The 21,936-nt window shown below is 41.2% G+C and overlaps 1 protein-coding gene across 1 annotated transcript in view; it reads right to left on the bottom strand.

Annotated features, from left to right (window-relative positions):
• sesn1 (sestrin 1) overlaps nt 1-21,936 on the bottom strand; it is a 147,502-nt gene that overhangs the window by 118,731 nt on the left and 6,835 nt on the right. The window contains exon 2 of the mRNA XM_062044500.1: nt 21,715-21,936. This exon is cut by the window's right edge and continues 95 nt beyond it. Coding sequence (XP_061900484.1) covers nt 21,715-21,936 — 222 coding nt within the window. The remainder of the gene's footprint in view (nt 1-21,714) is intronic.

Here is a 21,936-nt window from a genome sequence, read left to right as displayed (position 1 = left end):
GAGGACAGGAATTATATCGATCACTTTATTGAACAAAACTGTTTATATTCGGACATAACCACACCAAAAACATGAGTAAAACAATTCTCTCGAAAAACTAGTCATTTTCTGCCGTACAAACCAGGCCAAAACCAACTTGTCATCTGTCACCAACACGCATAGCACTAAACCACTGGTGCGTTTAAGGCCACACAAAAAGTCAGACAACTCAAACACCACACAAAGTTACACTATGACTCCTCAGTCATACGTGTGCTTATTTTACTGTCATTTATTATTAATGTTAATTTATATATATTAGTCATGGAATGCTGTTACACACACTATGTTGAAGTATTACTATTATTATTATAATTATTATTATTTATCTTACGGTATGTCAAAAATAATATTGAGCAAAATTTAATTGAAATATTGTCGATGTGGCCCTCCAGCAGTGCTCGGGTAGCTCATGCGGCCCCCGGTAAAAATTAAATCACCAAGTCCAATGCAAAGCGTCGGATACATTGGAGTAAAGCACGTCGCCACTGGACTCTAGAGCAGTGGAGACGCCTTCTTTGGACTGATGGATCACGCTTTTCCATCTGGCAATCTGATGGACTAGTCTGGGTTTTTGGTTTGCCAGGAGAACGGTACATTTCGGACTGCATTGTGCCGAGTGTGAAATTTGGTGGAGGAGGAATTATGGTGTGGGGTTGTTTTTCAGGAGTTGGGCTTGGCCACTTAGTTCCAGTGAAAGGAACTTTGAATTCTCCAGGATACCAAAACATTTTGGACAATTTCATGCTCCCAACCTTGTGGAAACAGTTTGGAGCGGGCCCCTTCCTCTTCCAACATGACTGTGCACCAGTGCACAAAGCATAGTCAATAAAGACATGGATGACAGAGTCTGGTGTGAATGAACTTGACTGGCCTGCACAGAGTCCTGACCTGAACCCAATAGAACACCTTTTGGATTAATTAGAACAGAGACTGAGAGCCAGGCCTTCTCGACCAACATCAGTGTGTGACCTCACCAATGCGCTTTTGGAAGAATGGTCGAAAATTCCTATAAACACACACCGCAACCTTGTGGACAGCCTTCCCAGAAGAGTTGAAGTTGTAATAGCTGCAAAGGTGGACCCACATCATATTGAACCCTATGGGTTAGGAGTGGGATGGCATTTCAAGTTCATATGTGAGTCAAGGCAGGTGGCCAAATACTGTCAATATGGTGTATGTTTTTCTTTTTTTGTGCATTCTAACTAGTAAATAAAAGCGAGCTTACAATGGAGCCTATTGGAGTCACTCTATTCCGCCTATAAAGCGCCTAAAAAAACATTCATAATAACATTTAATATATACGTATTTTGCTCATTTTAAGCATACAGCGCATTAATTTCATAGACGCTTCACAATGTTGACTACAACTCATGCAGACTTTATGAGAGCCAACAGACAATAAAACATCACTTACTGTACACTGTCTGCTCTCCCTGGGATGCCAACTGTTAGAATGTTGATATATTCCTGTTTAGATAAAGAATGACTCATAATCCTTGCAAAGTGTTTAAAAAAAAAAAGGGGTTGCAAACCACCATCTTTCGTGTGTCTTTCTAGCCACCTCCACTTCTAAATTGGCTGTCAAAGTTTACCAACTTCCCAGTCTGTGTCCACATTACTATCAAGGTGAGAGGTATATGAATTATAATCTAGAACAGTGATTCTCAAACTGTGGTACATGTACCACTAGTGGTACGCAGGCTCCATCTAGCGCAGGGGTCGGCAACTTGCAGCATTAAATCCGCACGCGGCTCTTTCGCGCCGCCCTAGTGGCTCACTGCAGCTTTTTCAAAAATTTATGAAAATGGAAAAAGATGTGTAAAAAAATATTTTTTGTTTTAATATGGTTTTTGTAGAAGGAAAAACATGACACAAACCTTCCTAATTGTTACAAAATCCCACAGTTTTAATTAAAGGCCTACTGAAATGAATTTTTTTTATTTAAACGGGGATAGCAGATCTATTCTATGTGTCATACTTGATCATTTCGCGATATTGCCATATTTTTGCTGAAAGGATTTAGTAGAGAACAACGACGATAAAGTTCGCAACTTTTGGTCGCTGATAAAAAAAAGCCTTGATAATACCGGAAGTAGCGTGACGTCACAGGAGGAAGGACTCCTCACATTTTCCCATTGTTTACAATGCAGCGAGAGAGATTCGGACCGAAAAAGCGACGATCACCCCATTAATTTGAGCGAGGATGAAAGATTTGTGGATGAGGAAAGTGAGAGTGAAGGACTAGAGTGCAGTGCAGGACATCTTTTTTCGCTCTGACCGTAACTTAGGTACAAGGGCTCATTGGATTCCACACTTTCTCCTTTTTCTATTGTGGATCACGGATTTGTATTTTAAACCACCTCGGATACTATATCCTCTTGAAAATGAGAGTCAAGAACGCGAAATGGACATTCACAGTGACTTTTACCTCCACGACAATACATCGGCGAAGCTCTTTAGCTACTGAGCTAACGTGATAGCATCGGGCTCAAATGCAGATGGAAACAAAATAAATAAACCCCTGACTGGAAGGATAGACAGAAGATCAACAATACTATTAAACCAAGGACATGTAAATACACGTTTAATAATTTCCAGCTTGGTGAAGCTTAACAATGCTGTTGCTAACGACGCCATTGAAGCTAACTTAGCTACAGGACGGCGGCGGCGGGCGTTGTAGCTTTCGACGACACCCCGGCCGCCATCAGAGTCGGCAAGAAACATATTTCCCCAAAGTTACGTACGTGACATGCACATAGCGACACGCACGTACGGGCAAGTGATCAAATGTTTGGAAGCCAAAGCTATACTCACGGTAGCGCGTCTGCTATCCACCTCAAAGTCCTCCTGGTTGTGTTGCTGTAGTCCGCCGCTAATACACCGATCGCACCTACAGCTTTCTTCTTTGCAGTCTCCATTGTTCATTAAACAAATTGCAAAAGATTCACCAACACAGATGTCCAGAATACTGTGGAATTTTGGGATGAAAACAGAGCGTTTTGTATTGGATTCAATGGGTCCGAATACTTCCGTATCAACCATTGACGTCACGCGCATATGTCATCATACATAGACGTTTTCAAACGGAAGTGTGGCGGGAAATTTAAAATTGCACTTTATAAGTTAACCCGGCTGTATTGGCATGTGTTGCAATGTTAAGATTTCATCATTGATATATAAACTTTTAGACTGCGTGGTCGGTAGTAGTGGGTTTCATGAGGCCTTTAAATGTACTTACTTACAAATAAGTATAATAAAAACAAAAAAAGGAAAACAACCTTGATGGCACCTGAGAGACACGTAATTAAGAGGAGGCAGAAAGATGTTTGCAGAGCGAAACTGTTTTATTGGTATTGCTAGATCAAAGGTTGAGTAATTTTGCTTTATTAAAGATTTATTCAGGAACACTGAACTTCTCTCTATAGGAGCAGCATTGGTGTACACCGTGGGCTTTGTGGCTGCTTTGACAGCTTTTTTATTTAATTGAATAATATTTCACACTGTAATAATTACAACTACAAAGTATACATACTTTTCCTTGCTAAGAGAGATGCAAGCTATTGCAACAAGGATTTCAACTCTGTTGCACCTGATTCCTTTAGTTTCTGTATCCTGACATTATTTTTTCCTCTTGCTTCTCCTCTCCATCAATTCCTGAATAGCATGGTTAGAAAAAACAAAAAAATAATCACACCCTCCACAACCCGCAAGTACCGGTGCCAGCCAACCACAAAGCAAGCGACCCCCTCGTCGTCGAAGTAACCTCATGCCACTGGTACCATGACGACTGCTTACACTCTGCAAATTCCCAAACCCGACGCGAGCCCATCCCTCCCTCTGTGTCGGGATAATGCAGCCTTTTTACAATTTTATTTATTTATTTATTTATTTATTTATTTTAAGTACAGGAGCTCGTTGTTTGGAGAACATGGGTAGGAAAAGATGTAATGTTTTACATATTAATCACTATTACGAGCAAAAAAAAAAAAAATCATTTATTCAGGCTTACCGGATTGACAGTGACCTAGTTGCACACTTCCCACAAACCCCACCACCCCCCGCCGAATCTTGTCTCTCAGTGCAGCCCAAAGTATGCTACACTGGCTTTGAAGGTGGGGGGTCTGCCTGGGGTGTCGGATCCCCCTGTGGGTTATGCGCTTTGAAATGAAGATTATTCCTCGAAAAGCATGCCTGTCTTCAGGTCAACATAGCCTTCCAAATCAGTTCTTTGACGACATTATGGGAGACTTCAGCAAATCTTCCAATCTTTAGCTTAGTTAGCGTAAATTCTTTTACCTCTACGAGCTCATTTAGCTTTTTGCTGAGCCTGGGTGCTTGATGGAAAAAAAAGAGACAAGTGATGACGACCGTAGAACCAGAATTTGAATGTTGTGCTACATGCCACTCTGTTCTGGCTGCGCAGTACAACTTGGCAGTCAAAAATTAATTGACAATGATAACAAAAAAAAAAGTCAGCTGTGTAGGGTTGTACACCTGACATCCACTGTAATGATACCAAGTACATGAGCGTATCTAGTCGATACTACTATGATTACATCTATTATTTTTTATAGTCACAAAATATTTTTTATAAACTCGGGAAATATGTCCCTGCACACATGAGGACTTTGAATATGACCAAAGTATGATCCTGTAACGACTTGGTATCGGATTGATACCTAAATTTGTGGTATCATCCAAAACTAATGTAAAGTATCAAACAACAGAATAATAAGTGATTATTACATTTTAACAGAAGTATAGATAGAACATGTTAAAAGAGAAAGTAAGCAGATATTAACAGTAAATGAACAAGTAGATTAATAATTCATTTTATACCACTTGTCCTTAATAATTTTGACAAAATAATAGAATGATAAATGACAATATGTTACTGCATATGTCAGCAGTTAAATTAGGAGCCTTTGTTTGTTTACTTACTACTGGCTGGGCTAGCGGTGTGGTTGCTAACACTGTTATGAGGGCTTCTGTTCGTGTGTTAAGTTTGTCAATAAAGTTTAAAGAGAGTCAGAGTCTGTGTACTGCTGTCAGGACGCTACATTACTTACAAGAATGTTACTTGCACAATTTCACCGCCGAGCGCTTGTTGCTGGTGGCTGAGTCTGCATTCACTTAGTACCGGAATAGTCCTCTCTTTTTGAACCAGTTACTACAACGTAAATCAGCATCGGTGCCATGATGGAACCTGGTTTAGTGCCCATATCAGTAGAAGCATTTAAGTCCCATCTTAAAACTCATTAGTATACTCTAGCCTTTAAATAGATCCCCCCTTTTAGACCAGTTGATCTGCCGTCTCTTTTCTGCTCTGCCCCCCTCTCCTGCGTGGAGAGGGGAGGCACAGATTAGGTGACCACAGATGTGCGCTAGCTGTTCGAAGTCAGGACCCGGGGTGGACCACTCATCTGTGCATCAGTTGATAACGTCTCTGCGCTGCTGACTTATCTCACTCCCCTGCTGGCCCCACTATGGACTGGACTCTCTCTTTTTTTTTGGAAATCTGAAATGTATTGTTCACATTGTCGTGAAAAAAATCAAATACATATCAAATATGGGCAAAACATTGGAATTGACCTGCAGTATGAACATAGCCTTAGTTTTCCAAGTGTATTTTTATGTTAAAATATACGGCCTGTGCAGTCAATAAAGGTGACAGTTTGACCCTGGAACATATTAATTATATTCCTATGATTTTAAAATGGGAGATATTTGATTCTAAATTGACACAAACACACTGAGGAGTGATAGAAAGTAACGCTTCCAAAAGCTGCAAAGATTACAAACGGACTTGGAAGTTAGCGACAAGACATGAAGAAGCTGCAGTACATCAACAGCGACATGGAGCGTCAGGTTGACCACAGCATCCCATAAGAAGCACGCACAAACACAACCACATAACCACACACACACACACGCTGTAAATCCACAGCTTTACGTCCATCAAATCCTTATCATCCACATAGCATTTAACTATTTAGTCACTGTGCCAAAGGTCAGCGCCTGCTGCTTCTTGAGCTTTCGCCATCCCCCCTTGTCGTACAATTTGTGTGACCCGCTTCCGACGTTCCCTCGCTGAGATCTGGTCTAATCCAAGCAGATCTGTGCAGACCACAAGACTCTGACTCTCTATGCCCCCAGACACACACCCCTCTCTCTGCCTGTTTACTCAGTAAATCAGCAGCACTCTAGATGGCAATAAACAAAAGCATAATAACGCTTAGATAGAGACAGAATGTTCCCAACACGATGGCAGAGCGAATAAAAGTATCCTGATTCTACGAATTACTGCAAGTCATAATGGACAGGGGAAAGTAAAATTACATCTGTCCACAAACCTCAATGGAATGTTTCTTCATGGAGCCTTGACGAAAGCAAGTCACACAACCTGTTCTAATCTCAACATTTGCAGGGATTCATACAAAAAAATAAATTTTGTGGGGATTCACCTGAAAAAAAAAAAGCCTTACTTCCAAATCGATTGGTTAATTTTATGACATTTGCATACCTCATACAATAATTTGATCAGATATGAAAGAGAAAAAAAATTCATTTGTATATTCTAGCCTTCAAATAGACCCCCCTTTTAGACCAGTTGATCTACCATGTCTTTTCTCCTTTGCCCCCCTCTCCTGTGTGGAGAGGTTATCAGGTGACCACAGATGGTGCACTAGCTGTTCAAAGTCGGGATCCGTGGTGGACCACTCATCTGTGCATCAGTTGGGGACGTCTCTGCGCTGCTGACTTGTCTCCATCTTGAATGGAGACAAGTCAGATGATCCCCTGCTGGCCTCACTATGGACTGGACTCTCACACTATTAACTAGATCCACTCGACATCCATTGGGGGGGGGGGGGGGGGGGGGCCACATCTGCGGTCCCCTCCGAGGTTTCTCATTGTGCCCACTGGGTTGAGTTTTTTCTTTGTTTTCTGATGTGGGATCTGAGCCAAGGATGTCCTTGTGGTTTGTACAGCCCTTTGAGACGCTCGTGATTAAGTGCTACATAAATAAACTTTGATTGATTGATTGAAAATATAGAACTTGAGAGGCAAGATATAGTATTTGCTACATAGCATCACATAGAGAAATATGATGACCACAAAGTTCTACTACAGTGGTAACTTAATTTAAAGGCCTACTGAAACCCACTACTACCGACCACGCAGTCTGATAGTTTATATATCAATGATGAAATCTTAACATTGCAACACATGCCAATACGGCCGGGTTAACTTATAAAGTGCAATTTTAAATTTCCCGGGAAACTTCCGGTTGAAAACGTCTAGATATGATGACGTTTGCGCGTGACGTCAATGGTTGAAGCGGAAGTATTGGGACACATTGTATCCCAATACAAACAGCTCTGTTTTCATCGCAAAATTCCACAGTATTCTGGACATCTGTGTTGGTGAATCTTTTGCAATTTGCTTAATGAACAATGGAGACTGCAAAGAAGAAAGCTGTAGGTGGGATCGGTGTATTAGCGACTGGCTGCAGCAACACAACCAGGAGGACTTTAAGTTGGATAGCAGACGCGCTATCCGACGCTAGCCGCCGACCGCATCGATGATCGGGTGAAGTCCTTTGTCGCGCCGTCGATCGCTGGAACGCAGGTGAGCACGGGTGTTGATGAGCAGATGAGGGCTGGCGTAGGTAGATAGCTAATGTTTTTAGCATAGCTCTGTGAGGTCCCGTAGCTAAGTTAGCTTCAATGGCGTCGTTAGCAACAGCATTGTTAAGCTTCGCCAGGCTGGAAAGCATTAACCGTGTAGTTACAGGTCCAGGGTTTAATAGTATTGTTGATCTTCTGTCTATCCTTCCAGTCAGGGGCTTATTTCTTTTGTTTCTATCTGCAGTTAAGCCCGATGCGATCACGTTAGCTCCGTAGCTAAAGTGCTTCACCGATGTATTGTCGTGGAGATAAAAGTCACTGTGAATGTCCATTTCGCGTTCTCTACTCTCATTTTCAAGAGGATATAGTATCCGAGGTTGTTTAAAATACAAATCCGTGATCCACAATAGAAAAAGGAGAAAGTGTGGAATCCAATGAGCCCTTGTGCCTAAGTTACGGTCAGAGCGAAAAAAGAAAGTCCTGCACTGCACTCTAGTCTTTCACTTTCACGTACCTCATCCACGAATGTTTCATCCTCGCTCAAATTAATGAGGTAATCGTCGCTTTCTCCGTCCAAATCGCTCTCGCTGCTGGTGTAAACAATGGGGAAATGTGAGGAGCCCTTCAGCCTGCGACGTCACGCTACTTCCGGTACAGGCAAGGCTTTTTTATCAGCGACCAAAAGTTGCGGACTTTATCGTCGATGTTCTCTACTAAATCCTTTCAGCAAAAATATGGCAATATCGCGAAATGATCAATTATGACACAGAATGGATCTGCTATCCCCGTTTAAATAAAAAAAATTCATTTCAGTAGGCCTTTAAGAGTGCCCCAATTTAAGAGTGTTTTGAGATACAAGCTGACTGTTATGCTTTAAGTTGCAAGCAAAAATTTGAGTTACAAACCTCCCCGCCATTAGTTGACGTAGCAAACGTCACAGTGAACCCCATAAGATCTGCCTCTCTAGCAACGGCATACAGCTAAAAATTGACATAACTTTGCTGTCCTACTATTGGAAGGAAGAAAGTGTGTGTGAAGGACAGTGCTGTGTAGGAACGGGTACCGTTTACATTTGTACCGATACCGTACCCATTCCCGCTACCTGGGAATCCATACCGCTACTCAACGGTACTAATTGTGGGTACTTTTGTTTGTTTTAATAAATATTGTTTATGATAATAAAATTACTTTTTTTTTTTTTTTTTTAATGTATTTTTATTTATTTTATTTATTTTTGTCCTGTCCAGCTTCTCAGGCAAATCATATTGTTGATGTAGATGCCCATATCGGCTGTACAAATTTACTTTAAAAATCAAATGTTTTTATTGCAACATTTAAAAATGAGCTGATTATGATAACTACTAACCAGTTGTTATATCTTGTTTTATTATCACATTTCTAAATTTCAGTCGCAGGTATGACAATATGTTGCAATTACAGTTGCAAATACAAGGCATTAGATGGCAATAGTGTATAGTTTATGGTGTGTTTATCCATAAAAACATGGAAAAGCTGCTGATGGTGTGTTTGACGGTGAAGCAGCTGGAAGGAGATACCATTGAAGTCCATTCTCCAAGGTAAATATTGTATATTATTAATATTATAATACTTCATAAAACTACTGTAGATGTTAGTCTTACATTCATTTGTATTTTATACAACATTTCTTTTATACAATAATATTTATTTCAATCAATCAATCAATCAATCAATGTTTATTTATATAGCCCTAAATCACAAGTGTCTCAAAGGGCTGTACAAGCCACAACGACATCCTCGGTACAGAGCCCACATACGGGCAAGGAAAAACTCACCCCAGTGGGACGTCGGTGAATGACTATGAGAAACCTTGGAGAGGACCGCATGTGTGGGTAACCCCCCCCCCCTCTAGGGGAGACCGAAAGCAATGGATGTCGAGTGGGTCTGACATAACATTGTGAAAGTCCAGTCCACAGTGGATCCAACACATCAGCGGGAGTCCAGTCCACAGCGGGGCCAACAGGAAACCATCCTGAGCGGAGACGGGTCAGCAGCGCAGAGATGTCCCCAACCGATGCACAGGCTAGTGGTCCACCCGGGGTCCCGACTCTGGACAGCCAGCACTTCATCCATGGCCACCGGACCTATGCAACTCCCCCTCGCAAGGGACAGGGGAGAAGAGGAGAGAAGAAAAGAAAAGGCAGATCAACTGGTCTAAAAAAGGGGGGTCTATTTAAAGGCTAGATTATACAAATGAGTTTTAAGATGAGACTTAAATGCTTCTACTGAGGTAGAAGGCATGTTACATGTTAAAATTGTGTTTTGGGGTCCAAGCACCAATTAAATGTATTTAAATTAATTTCAATGGAAGATGTTGATTTAAGTGTTTTGAGTTAAGAGGTCCATCACAGAACAAGCCAATTTAAGCTCGCAAGTTGAGGTAGTACTGTTCCAAAAAAATGCTACTATTCCTCATCTCTTATTTTTTCATGATGGTTTTATGGCATCTCTGGGCCCATTCTTTAGGGGTCATGGCAGAACCAAAAAAAGGCCAAAAAACTGCACTTTTCGAAGTACCATAGGCGTCATGAATCAGTGGCGATGTCTGCAAACCATGCACCTGAAACACAGACCAAGGAGTCGAATGTACACACGTGTCGTAGGGTCTGAATGAAACGCCCAAGGCGTAATGAAGGTGAGGGTCCTGGCCCCTCTAGGCGCGCTACACTGGCCTGTCTGCCTGTATGTGATAAGACCCAAAAGTTGGTGAACTATGCCTCTGGTGGAGGCCTGCAGTAAGAATAACCTGAAGCTTCCCTCAGGCTTGCACTCAACGGTTTTGCCAAGTAAAGCAAATGACTGAAGGCCTTTGGGGCAAAACGATCCCAAATATCCAAAACCCACCTCTCTGGTTTGGAGATACACTACATTGCCAAAAGTATTTGGCCACCCATCCAAATGATGAGAATCAGGTGTCCTAATCACTTGGCCCGGTGTATAAAATCAAGCACTCAGGCATGGAGACTGTTTCTACAAACACTTGTGAAAGAATGGGCCGCTCTCAGTGATTTCCAGCGTGGAACTGTCATAGGATGCCACCTGTGCAACAAATCCAGTCGTGAAATTTCCTTGCCCCTAAATATTCCAAAGTGAACTTTATTATGAGAAAAGTGAAGAGTTTGGGAACAACAGCAACTCAGCCATGAAGTGGTATGCCACGGAAACTGACAGAGAGGGGTCGGCGGATGCTGAAGCGCATAGTGCAAAGACTTTCTGCACAGAAAGTTGCTACAGAGCTCCAAACTTCATGTGACCTTCCAATTAGCCCACGTACAGTACGCAGAGAGCTTCATGGAATGGGTTTCCATGGCCGAGCAGCTGTATCTAAGCCATACATCACCAAGTCCAATGCAAAGCGTTGGATGCAGTGGTGTAAAGCACGTTGCCATTGAACTCTAGAGCAGTGGAGACGCCTTCTCTGGAGTGATGAATCACGCTTTTCCATCTGGCAATCTGATGGACCAGTCTGGGTTTGGAGGTTGCCAGGAGAACGCTACATTTTGGACTGCATTGTGCCAAATGTGAGATTTGGTGGAGGAGGAATTATGGCGTGGGGTTGGTTTTTCAGGAATTGGGCTTGGGCAGTGAAAGGACCTTTGAATGCTCCAGGATACCAAAACATTTTGGAGAATTCCATGGGATGGCACTTCAAGTTCATATGTGAGTAAAGGCAGGTGGCCAAATAATTTTGGCAATATAGTGTATTTCTGGACAAGAACTGACACAATCCATAAGTAGATGTCAGTCTTCAACAAAACAATGACAGCAAGTAGAGGACACTCTGTAGCTTGTCACGTGGACAAAGAAATGTGACCTGGGTTATTCTTGGCGGCTGTATCGGACGATGCCATTCCAGCTAATTAATGACACATAAGTGTTTATTGCAGCAGTTGCTGAGTCATGCATAACGGCTATCATTAAGCCAATAAGTAGGTGTTAATTAACGAAGCGTATCATATGACTGACATCTTCACCTTTGTCCGCGTGAGGAGATTGTGTTTGTGTAATTAAAGAGCAAAACAATAAACACATGACTTTATTGTACAAAATGAGAACTAACGAGGTGTACGTACGTCAGGATACATTCTGAGCTTTTGCACTAATAAAAGTAGGCTGTTAGAAGTGCTGTGAATGCTGCATTTGCAAGTCTCCAGATACAAAATAAATAAGCCATTTGAGAGCTAAATTAAGTTAGCGCAAAAGGACTAACACAATGGCGCAGTTACATAACACAAAGGACCCTCTCTCTGTCCCTGTCAAGTAGCCCAAGACTGTATTCCTTTCATCCAGCCAGGGAATATGGTGACCGGGTGATGGAGTCTGTTTGCCCCCATCATAGACTCACACAAATCCCAGCTATTGTCTCTATTCATTTCTCTGTGTGTGTGTGTGTGTGTGTGTGTGTGTGTGTGTGTGTGTGTGTGTGTGTGTGTGTGTGTGTGTGTGTGTGTGTGTGTGTGTGTGTGTGTGTGTGTGTGTGTGTGTGTGTGTTTTCCATGCCCACTACTAATCCCGCTGTTCATTTGCTCATTTGTTCTATGACACTGTGACCCCGTTTGACAAAACTTGCAGAAATGCATGCATACATCATTTTTTGACCCGAGTGTGTTCACCCTACGAGTCACCCACACACACACGAACAGCCTATGGGAATCTGACCCCTCACTGTGCACACAGAACCCTATTTTAAGCCCTGACCTTATAACCCTTAACCCAAAAGACACAGCAATGTTGGGGCAACACAGCACCACAAACATCACTTGTAACAGCTTTTACAGTGCCATAGCTGCAGTAACAAGGTACACTGGGACTACTATATGTCCTAAGGGTCTATCTATATAATAACAATTGCAAGTCAAATATCCTTTATATGACAACATCACTCTGCTGTTTTTAAGGTCTACTGCAAAATCATTAGTCAAAAGGCCATGTCTACATACACTAAGTCTTTTAACCCGTCAAACGAATAATTATTTAGCATAAGCCCCGTTTCAGCCACACTAAACCAGTGTTTAAGGTCCCCTTCCTCGGACAAATGTTTACACGGGTAAGTCAGCCGTGTAATTCTTGAATCTCCGGCACTTAGCTTTGTATGGTCTCATTGATCGTTTACAAAGTGAGTTCGGAGAGGAAGTGACGCCAGAAAGACCATGCCCACACAGGAAGTGACATCAGACAGAACGCACCACAGCCAGCTTCATAATAAAGCGGTTTTGTAACTCGGAGGTAACCACTGGGAATATGGAGGCGAGTCATCCTGACATGCCCGTGTTTCTCCTTCTTCTACATGTACAGACGCTTGTGGAAATCCCACATGAATACCTTAAGAGAAAGCGATTGCAGCTACAGTATATCGGATACAACACTTCTCAGACGGCAAGAGAACTTTCGAATGTCCGGACGGGTCAGCTGTGTTTGTACTTAGCGAAAAACTTTGTCCATTTGTCGAAGGAGAGACAACGAGAATGCGAGCCCGTGGATGTGATTAAAAAAGGTAGCGTGTGCTTTGTACTACCTGGTCGTCGAGGAAAACGTTGCATGCCTTTGGACTGGCAAAGCAGACTCAGTTATTGTCCGCTATGTATGTCGCGAACTCGACGTCTAGGTCCAGAGTATACAAAGTCACCAAAAATGAATGGACAATGAAGGTGAAGACAAAAGAGTGAGGAGTGTCCTGACCAGATATCTAGATCCCTAGTTTGATCGATGTAAAATATTCTTTATCACATTGTTTCCGTGTCTAATAAAGATTTGATTAATGTATGATGGCTCAGGTGTGATTAACTACAATAGGGCCCCACAGCACACTGGATTCCAGTTAATTGAAATACCATAACACTGGATATTGTTCAGATAAGTTACATTTAGCAACACTGGAGATGACTATGACGTGTGCATTTTCCACGCATGCGTAATAGGTCGCGTTGCGCCGGCGGACGGAGGGGTGCAGGGGTCTTAAACGACCATTGCGTGTGTGTGGACACGGATAAGGTTAGGTGTGATTTACCCTGGATAACCTTATCCGGCTTAGTGTAAACGGGGCCAAAGATCCTCTGCGTGATAGGAACACTGCTGTTTTTAGGGATCTACTGCAAAAAAGTTAGTCAAAGATCCTTTATATTGATAGGAGCACTCAGCTGTTTTTAAATAATACAGCAAAATGTTAGTCTACATTTTTTGAGTAACGTTTTTGCAGTAGATCCCTAAATAAAGAAAAAGACAGGAGGACTCTGCTTTTTTTAAGCACTACTGCAAAAACGCAAATCAAAGATCCTTCATATGACAGAAGTGCTCTACGGTTTTCAAGGACTGTTTGTCCATCCATCCATCCATCCATTTTCTACTGCTTATTCCCTTCGGGGTCGCGGGGGGCGCTGGAACCTATCTCAGCTACAATCGGGCGGAAGGCGGGGTACACCCTGGACAAGTCGCCACCTCATTGTCAAAGATCCTTTAAATGCAAAACTAACATTTCTTACTTATTGGTAGTTGTTTTTTGTGTATTTGGGATCTGCATATGTATCGAAAATTTGAAATTAAACCATGAAGGCACGGCGGAACAATCTTGCCTTCCTTCATACTCCTTCAACGAGCCATTTGGAATTTGCCCAAATTGTAAAATTGTTCCCCAATTGTGATGTCAGCGGATATCTTCATAAATGGTAAAGCTTTACCCGAAGTGCTTTGGGCAAGTCCGCCATTGTTGTCAAACTTTTTTTCCCCTATCCTCTTGTTGTGGGGCAAACTGGCTTGCACATGCACCTGCATCCTCCGCTGTTGCCATTTCTAATACAAAGTAGCGTACAGTTTGAACTAATATTTGTCAGTAGACTCCATATGGAAGCTCTAAAAACTACAACAAAAGATGACGGGGAGAAGACGTGGTCGAAGTGGAGGCCTACTCAGTGGCTTAGTGGTTAGAGTGTCCGCCCTGAGATCGGTAGGTTGCGAGGCGAAAACCGTTTATCAACAACACCCAGAAACGCCGTCGGCTTCGTTGGGCCTGAGCTCATCTAAGATGGACTGATACAAAGTGGAAAAGTGTTCTGTGGTCTGACGAGTCCATATTTCAAATTATTTTTGGAAACTGTGGGCGTCGTGTCCTCTGGACCAAAGAGGAAAAGAACCATCCGGATTGTTATAGGCGCAAAGTTGAAAGGCCAGCAGCTGTTATGGTATGGGGGTGTATTAGTGCCCAAGACATGGGTAACTTACACATCTGTGAAGGCGCAATTAATGCTGAAAGGTACATACAGGTTTTGGAGCAACATATGTTGCCATCCAAGCAACGTTACCATGGACGCCCCTGCTTATTTCAGCAAGACAATGCCAAGCCACGTGTTACATCAAAGTGGCTTCATAGTAAAAGAGTGCGGTACTACACTGGCCTGCCTGTAGTCCAGACCTGTCTCCCGTTGAAAATGTGTGGCGCATTATGAAGCCTAAAATACCACAACGGAGACCCCCGGACTGTTGAACAATTTAAGCTGTACATCAAGCAAGAATGGGAAAGAATTCCAACTGAGAAGCTTAAAAAATGTGTCTCCTCAGTTCCCAAACGTTTACTGAGTGTTGTTAAAAGGAAAGGCCATGTAACACAGTGGTGAACATGCCCTTTCCCAACTACTTTGGCACGTCTTCCAGCCATGAAATTCTAAGTTAATTATTATTTGCAAAAAAAAAAAAAAGTTTATGAGTTTGAACATCAAATATCTTGTCTTTGTAGTGCATTCAACTGAATATGGGTTGAAAAGGTTTTGCAAATCATTGTATTCCGTTCATATTTACATCTAACACAATTTCCCAACTCATATGGAAACAGGGTTTGTAAAAGATCTTCTACGTGATAGGATGACTCAGCTTATCTAGACTCCAAACATCCCAGAACAAGCTAGTCAGGTTACTTTTAGACCTCCACCCCAGATCACACCTCACTCCAACCCACTTCTCCAAAGTGGGCTGGCTCAGGGTGGAGGACAGAGTAAAACAACTTGCACTGAGCCTAGTCTATAAAATCTGCTACACCTCCCTGGGATAGGTTGATTGGCAACACTAAATTGGCCCTAGTGTGTGAATGTGAGTGTGAATGTTGTCTGTCTATCTGTGTTGGCCCTGCGATGAGGTGGCGACTTGTCCAGGGTGTACCCCGCCTTTCGCCCGATTGTAGCTGAGATGGGCTCCAGCGCCCCCCGTGACCCAGAAGGGAATAAGCGGTAGAAAATGGATGGATGGATGGATGTCAAACTACTTCCATAACGTAAATGACCGCCATAACCCCAACACCAGGGGGAGCTCCACTAACCATGTTAAATCCAGATTCCGATCTAACAAAGGTCTTAACTCATTCTCCTTCTATGCCACATCAATATGGAATGCACTCCCAACAGGTGTAAAAAAAAGTGCATCTCTATCCTCCTTCAAAACCGCACTAAAACAACACCTCCAGGCAACTTCAACCCTTGACTAACACCCTCCCCCCACCACATCCCCGGATTGTAAATAACCAAATGTAAATAATCAAATGTATTTCTAATGTATATACTTGTTCTTATGCTATCTGAACTCACTATGTTCTCTGCTCGCTGTACATATCCTACCAAGTCAGACCTACACTGTTTCAAAGCCCATTTCTCTGATGATGCAATTGTTGATGACTGAAGTGCTGATATCAACCAAACCCTCCACATCCCACCCCCCCCTGGATTGTAAATAATGTAAATAATTCAATATATATACTCTGATGATTAACTTGTGTGATGACTGTATTATGATGATAGTATATATTTGTACCATGAATTGATTTACGAGGACCCCGACTTAAACAAGTTGAAAAACGTATTCGGGTGTTACCATTTAGTGGTCAATTGTACGAAATATGTACTACACAGTGCAATCTACTAATAAAAGTTTCAATCAATCAATCAATCTATTTTCAAAGACTACTGCACAAATGTTAGTCTGAAATCTGTGTGACAGGAAGACTGCTATTTTTGAGTATCTACTGACGAACACTATTCAAAATATCCTCTATATGTCAAAGAGCCCTTTGTTGTTAAGGACCTGCTGCAAAAAATGCAAGTCAAAGATCCACTTTATGACTGGAGCCCGTTGATGATTTTAGGGACCTACTGCAGAAATGTTACTTAAAGATGTTTTATGTGATAGGAGGATTCTGCTATTTTTAAGGATCTACTGACAAACACTAATCAAATATCCTCTATATGTCAAAGAGCCCAGTGCTGTTTTTAAAGACCTACTGTAAAAATGTTAGATTTTTTTATGTGACAGAAGGACTATCATTTTTGAAAACCTACTTGGAAAAACGCAGGTCCAAAAATCTTTCATATGACGGAGCGCTCTGCTGTTTTTCAGGATCGACTGAAAAAATGCAATTAGTCAAAGAGCCTCTACAGTAAATAGACTTAGACAAACTTTATTGATCCACAAGGGAAATTGTTCCACACAGTAGCTCAGCTACAAAAGGATAGAAAGGGTAAGGATGGAAAGGATAATGCAGGTATAAAGTAGACTAAAAATGTACCATAGTAGCAATATAAAATATAACATATGTAATATTTACATATTATATATACAATATATACTATTATATTATTATTATTATATTGTTATATATGGCATGAGCCCTCTGCTGTTTTTAGGAACCTACTGAAATGAATGCACGTCAAAGATCCTCTATATGACAGGAAGTACCCCTTTAACAGATCTATCAAAATACTTGTTACAAAGTAAGAGGCATCGCACTGCTGTGTATGAGGTTTTGTCTTCAGAAAATCTGACTGAATCAAAAATCTAAGCCAAAGAAAACCTCCATCCATCCTCCCTAAAAGCCCCACTTCTATTTCTGACAATAGTGAAAAAGGTGCGTGTGTGGAGAGATAGGAGGGGTTCAACCGTATCGCCATGATATGAAACATCATAAAAGCAGCCTCTGGCAACCCCTGAGCAAATGCAGCTTAGCATAATTCGAAAATACCAGACGGTGTGTGCTATGGTGCACGGCTAAAACCCAGCAAAGCAGCTTTCTCCCTCTTTCATCTGTCACCGCCTCTCTGCCCCGATCCTCCACCTTCCAAAAGCACTTCCGCAAAAAAACAGAATTAATACCAGCATCAAACTGTTCGTAGCGTCGCAACAACAACAACAACAACAACACGTCAGGGCATCACCGGGTGCTTTGTGTGCTCTTAGAAGGTTGAACAGGTTACAACTACCGGTAATAAAATTATCCATGCATCTTATACAAAACCCTAAACCAGTGAAGTTGGCATGTTGTGTAAATAGTAAATAAAAACAGAATACAATGATTTGCAAATCCTTTTCAACTTATATTCAGTTGAATAGACTGCAAAGCCAAGATACTTAACGTTCGAACAGGAAAACGTTGCTTTTTGCAAATATTACCTCATTTGGAATTTGATGCCTGCAACATGTTTCAAAAAAGCTGGCACAATTGGCAAAAAAGACTGAGAAAGTTGAGGAATGTTCATCAAACACTTATTTGGAACATCTCACAGGTGACCAGGCTAATTTGGAACAGGTGGGTGCCATGATTGGGTATAAAAGCAGCTTCCATGAAATGCTCAGTCATTCACAAACAAGGATGGGGCGAGGGCCACCACTTTGTGAACAAATGCGTGAGCAAATTGCCGAACACTGTAAGAACAACATTTCTCAACGAGCTATTGCAAGGAATTTAGGGATTTCACCATCCACGGCCCGTAATATCATCAAAAGGTTCAGAGAATCTGGAGAAATCACTGCACGTAAGCGGCAAGGCCGAAAACCAACATTCAATGCCTGTGACCTTCGAATCCTCAAGCGATACTGCATCAAAAAGCGACAGTGTGTAAAGGATATCACCACATGGGCTCAGGAACACTTCAGAAAACCACCTTCAGTAACTACAGTTTGTCGCTAGATCTGTAAATGCAAGTTAAAACTCTACTATGCAAAGCCAAAGCCATTTATCAACAACACCCAGAAACGCCGCCGGCTTCGCTGGGCCCGAGCTCATATAAGATAGACTGATGCAAAGTGGAAAAGTGTTCTGTGGTCTGACGAGTCCACATTTCAAATTGTTTTTGGAAACTGGACGTTGTGTCCTTCAGACCAAAGAGGAAAATAACTGTCCGGACTGCTATAGGCGCAAAGTTCAAAAGCCAGCATCTGTGATGGTATGGGGGTGTATTAGTGCCCAAGGCATGGGTAACTTATTCATATGTGAAGGCACCATTAATGCCGAAAGGTACATACAGGTTTTGGAGCAACATATATTGCCATCCAAACAAATGTTATCATGGACGCCCCTGCTTATTTCAGCAAGACAATGCCAAGTAACGTGTTACAACAGCATGGCTTCATAGTAAAAGAGTGCGGGTACTAGACTGGCCTGCCTGTAGTCCAGACCTGTCTCCCATTGAAAATGTGCGCCGCATTATTAAGCGTAAAATACGACAAAGGAGACCCCGGACTGTTGGAACAACTTAAGCTGTACGTTTACTGAGTGTTGTTAAAAGGAAAGGCCATGTAACAAAGTGGTAAAATTGCCCCCGTGACAACTTTTTTGCAATGTGTTGCTGCCATTAAATTCTAAGTTAATGGTTATTTGCAAAAAAAATAAAGTTTCTCATTTCAAACAATAAACATCTTGTCTTTACAGTCTATTCAATTGAATATAAGTTGAAAAGGATTTGCAAATCATTGTATTCTTTTTTTATTTACGATTTACACTGTGCCAACTTCACTGGTTTGGGGTTTTGTAGAAGAAATAACGTAGGTATTGAGACTCATTTTTTAAGATGACGACTAAATGAACAAACCAACTGCACTCGACTTCCAGCAAAGTTAAACATCCACCAAATCACCTCGTAAATGCTCGTTATGGAAAAAGTTTTGTATAATACAGTCGTAACACTTAAACAGTCTTGTGTTATGCAATAATGACTTTTTAATGATGTCCTAACAGTAATGTGTATCTCTAGAGCCTGTTTATGAGCAACAAGGACTAAAATCTCTCCAATCGTATGTTTGCTCAACTTTTGAGAGAAAATGATTGCTTTTGAGAGAAAATTATTGGTTTTGAAGTTTGAACCTTATTCTTCATGCTTGCACCAGAGAGCTCTGCCAACTAATTGGCCAGTCAGCTACAAACATGGGAGCTGCAAGTTTGATTTTTGTTTTGTTTTTTTACATAACCTATTAGGCTAACCTGTTGTTTTTTTTATTTTTTATTTTAGTAATCTAGTAATCTATTGATTCAATTGTTCGATTAATTCAGTCTCTCCAATAGTGGGGCGGGTCCCCCTGGGGGGGGTCACCGAGACCTCAGAGAACATGCTTTTTTTTGCTGTATATATGATGAGCGTATGTAGCACTTGGCTTCAGTGTACCCCACGGTGGGAGACAAGGAAAGACTGGTGCAGAGGTATAGTTATAACAAATTTATCGACAAAATATACTATTTGTAGTCATGGTGGAGAGTGGGGCGAAATATTTTCTTCTTCCTAGGGAGGAGGGGCGTAACAGAAAATATTTGAGAAGCACTGGATTGATTGAATAAAAGACACTTTATAGGCTTACTGTGTATTTTAGAGAAAATAGTTGAAATAAAGACATTTCTGCTTGTCATAATCCTCATTCTATTTCAACATTGAAAATGCACTTTTATCATGTGTGCATTAATGAAAACAAAAATTTAAAAAAAACTCTCCACTGTTTGCAGCTACACAGATCACGGCACCCACATACCACCGCATTTTATCATTTTTTATTAGTTACACTCATTAAATGACTAATTGAAGCAACACAATATAAATCGAAGCATTTTTCTAATCAAATTAATTGATTTGTTGATTGTTGCAGGCCGACACCTCGCATTATTTTTTTCTATTAAACTGTGTAAAGTTAGCACAAGTAGCTATGCGAGTGTTGCCAACATCTGTGTCCTCCTGTCCCACTTTTAATGGTTAAGTTTCTGTATGTGATTTAAGGCAGTGGTCCCCAACCTTTTTGTAGCTGCGGACCGGTCAACGCTTGAAAATTAGTCCCACGGACCAAGGGGGGGGTTTTATATATATATATATATATATATATATATATATATATATATATATATATATATATATATATATATATATATATATATATATATATATATATATATATATATATATATATATATATATATATATATATATATATATATATATATATATATATTTTTATAAAGAAATACAATCGTGTGCTTACGGACTGTATCCCTGCAGACTGTATTGATCTATATTGATATATAATGTATATATTGTGTTTTCTATGTTGATTGAATAAATAAATAAATAAATAAATAAATAAATAAATATATATATATATATATATATATATATATATATATATATATATATATATATATATATATATATATATATATATATATATATATATATATATAATTTTATTTTTTTTCTTGTGCGGCCCGGTACCAATCGGTCTGCGGACCGGTACCGGGCCGCGACCCAGGGGTTGGGGACCACTGATTTAAGGCATCGGTTACATTGGAGAGTAACACACTATATGTAAAAAGAGGATTTTCTTGGGGAAACACTCTGTACAGACAGCTAATCAGCATCAAAGCTACAGGCACATAAAACGGCAATACAAAGACCAATTAAAAAATTACATTACACTACAAAAGCGATTGTATTGAATCAGTTTAGCACACTTGGAACCTCTGCTGACCAGGTACTAGAAAGGACCTGGTTTTGCCTGAGGAAAAGAGTGAATAAGGAGCACAGGGGAGAGGCACAAGGCATCTATTGACATGTTCAAGTGTTATGGAGTTCACACTAATACTGACATTGATGATAATCCCCTTGACTCAATGCTTATGAGGAGGACGCAGATGGCAACAGATCAATACTTGAAGCACTACAGCAAAAAGTGCGTTGTCAAAAAAGGATCTTATTGTAGTGAATAAGTAAACGCCTACCTGGACAGCCTGTAAGAGTCGAAGGCATCTCTCCTTTACATCGTCAAAAGGACAACGTTTGGTGAGCATGAGCAGGTGAGCCAGGGTGACGTTCAGGTCGCTGCCAGCGGGGCACCCAGACGGTGCAGGTGATGGCGAACATGGTGCTATAGGCCCGATAGCTTCCACTTTCCTCATTACCTCCTGGCGAATGTGCTCCATGGCGGCCATCCTGGAGCTAGT

Source organism: Entelurus aequoreus, linkage group LG04, assembly GCF_033978785.1.
Source record: "Entelurus aequoreus isolate RoL-2023_Sb linkage group LG04, RoL_Eaeq_v1.1, whole genome shotgun sequence".
In the NCBI taxonomy this organism is placed as follows: domain Eukaryota; kingdom Metazoa; phylum Chordata; class Actinopteri; order Syngnathiformes; family Syngnathidae; genus Entelurus; species Entelurus aequoreus.
The sequence above is the reverse complement of the archived record's forward strand: the minus strand, read 5'-3'. Positions and strand labels throughout refer to the sequence as shown.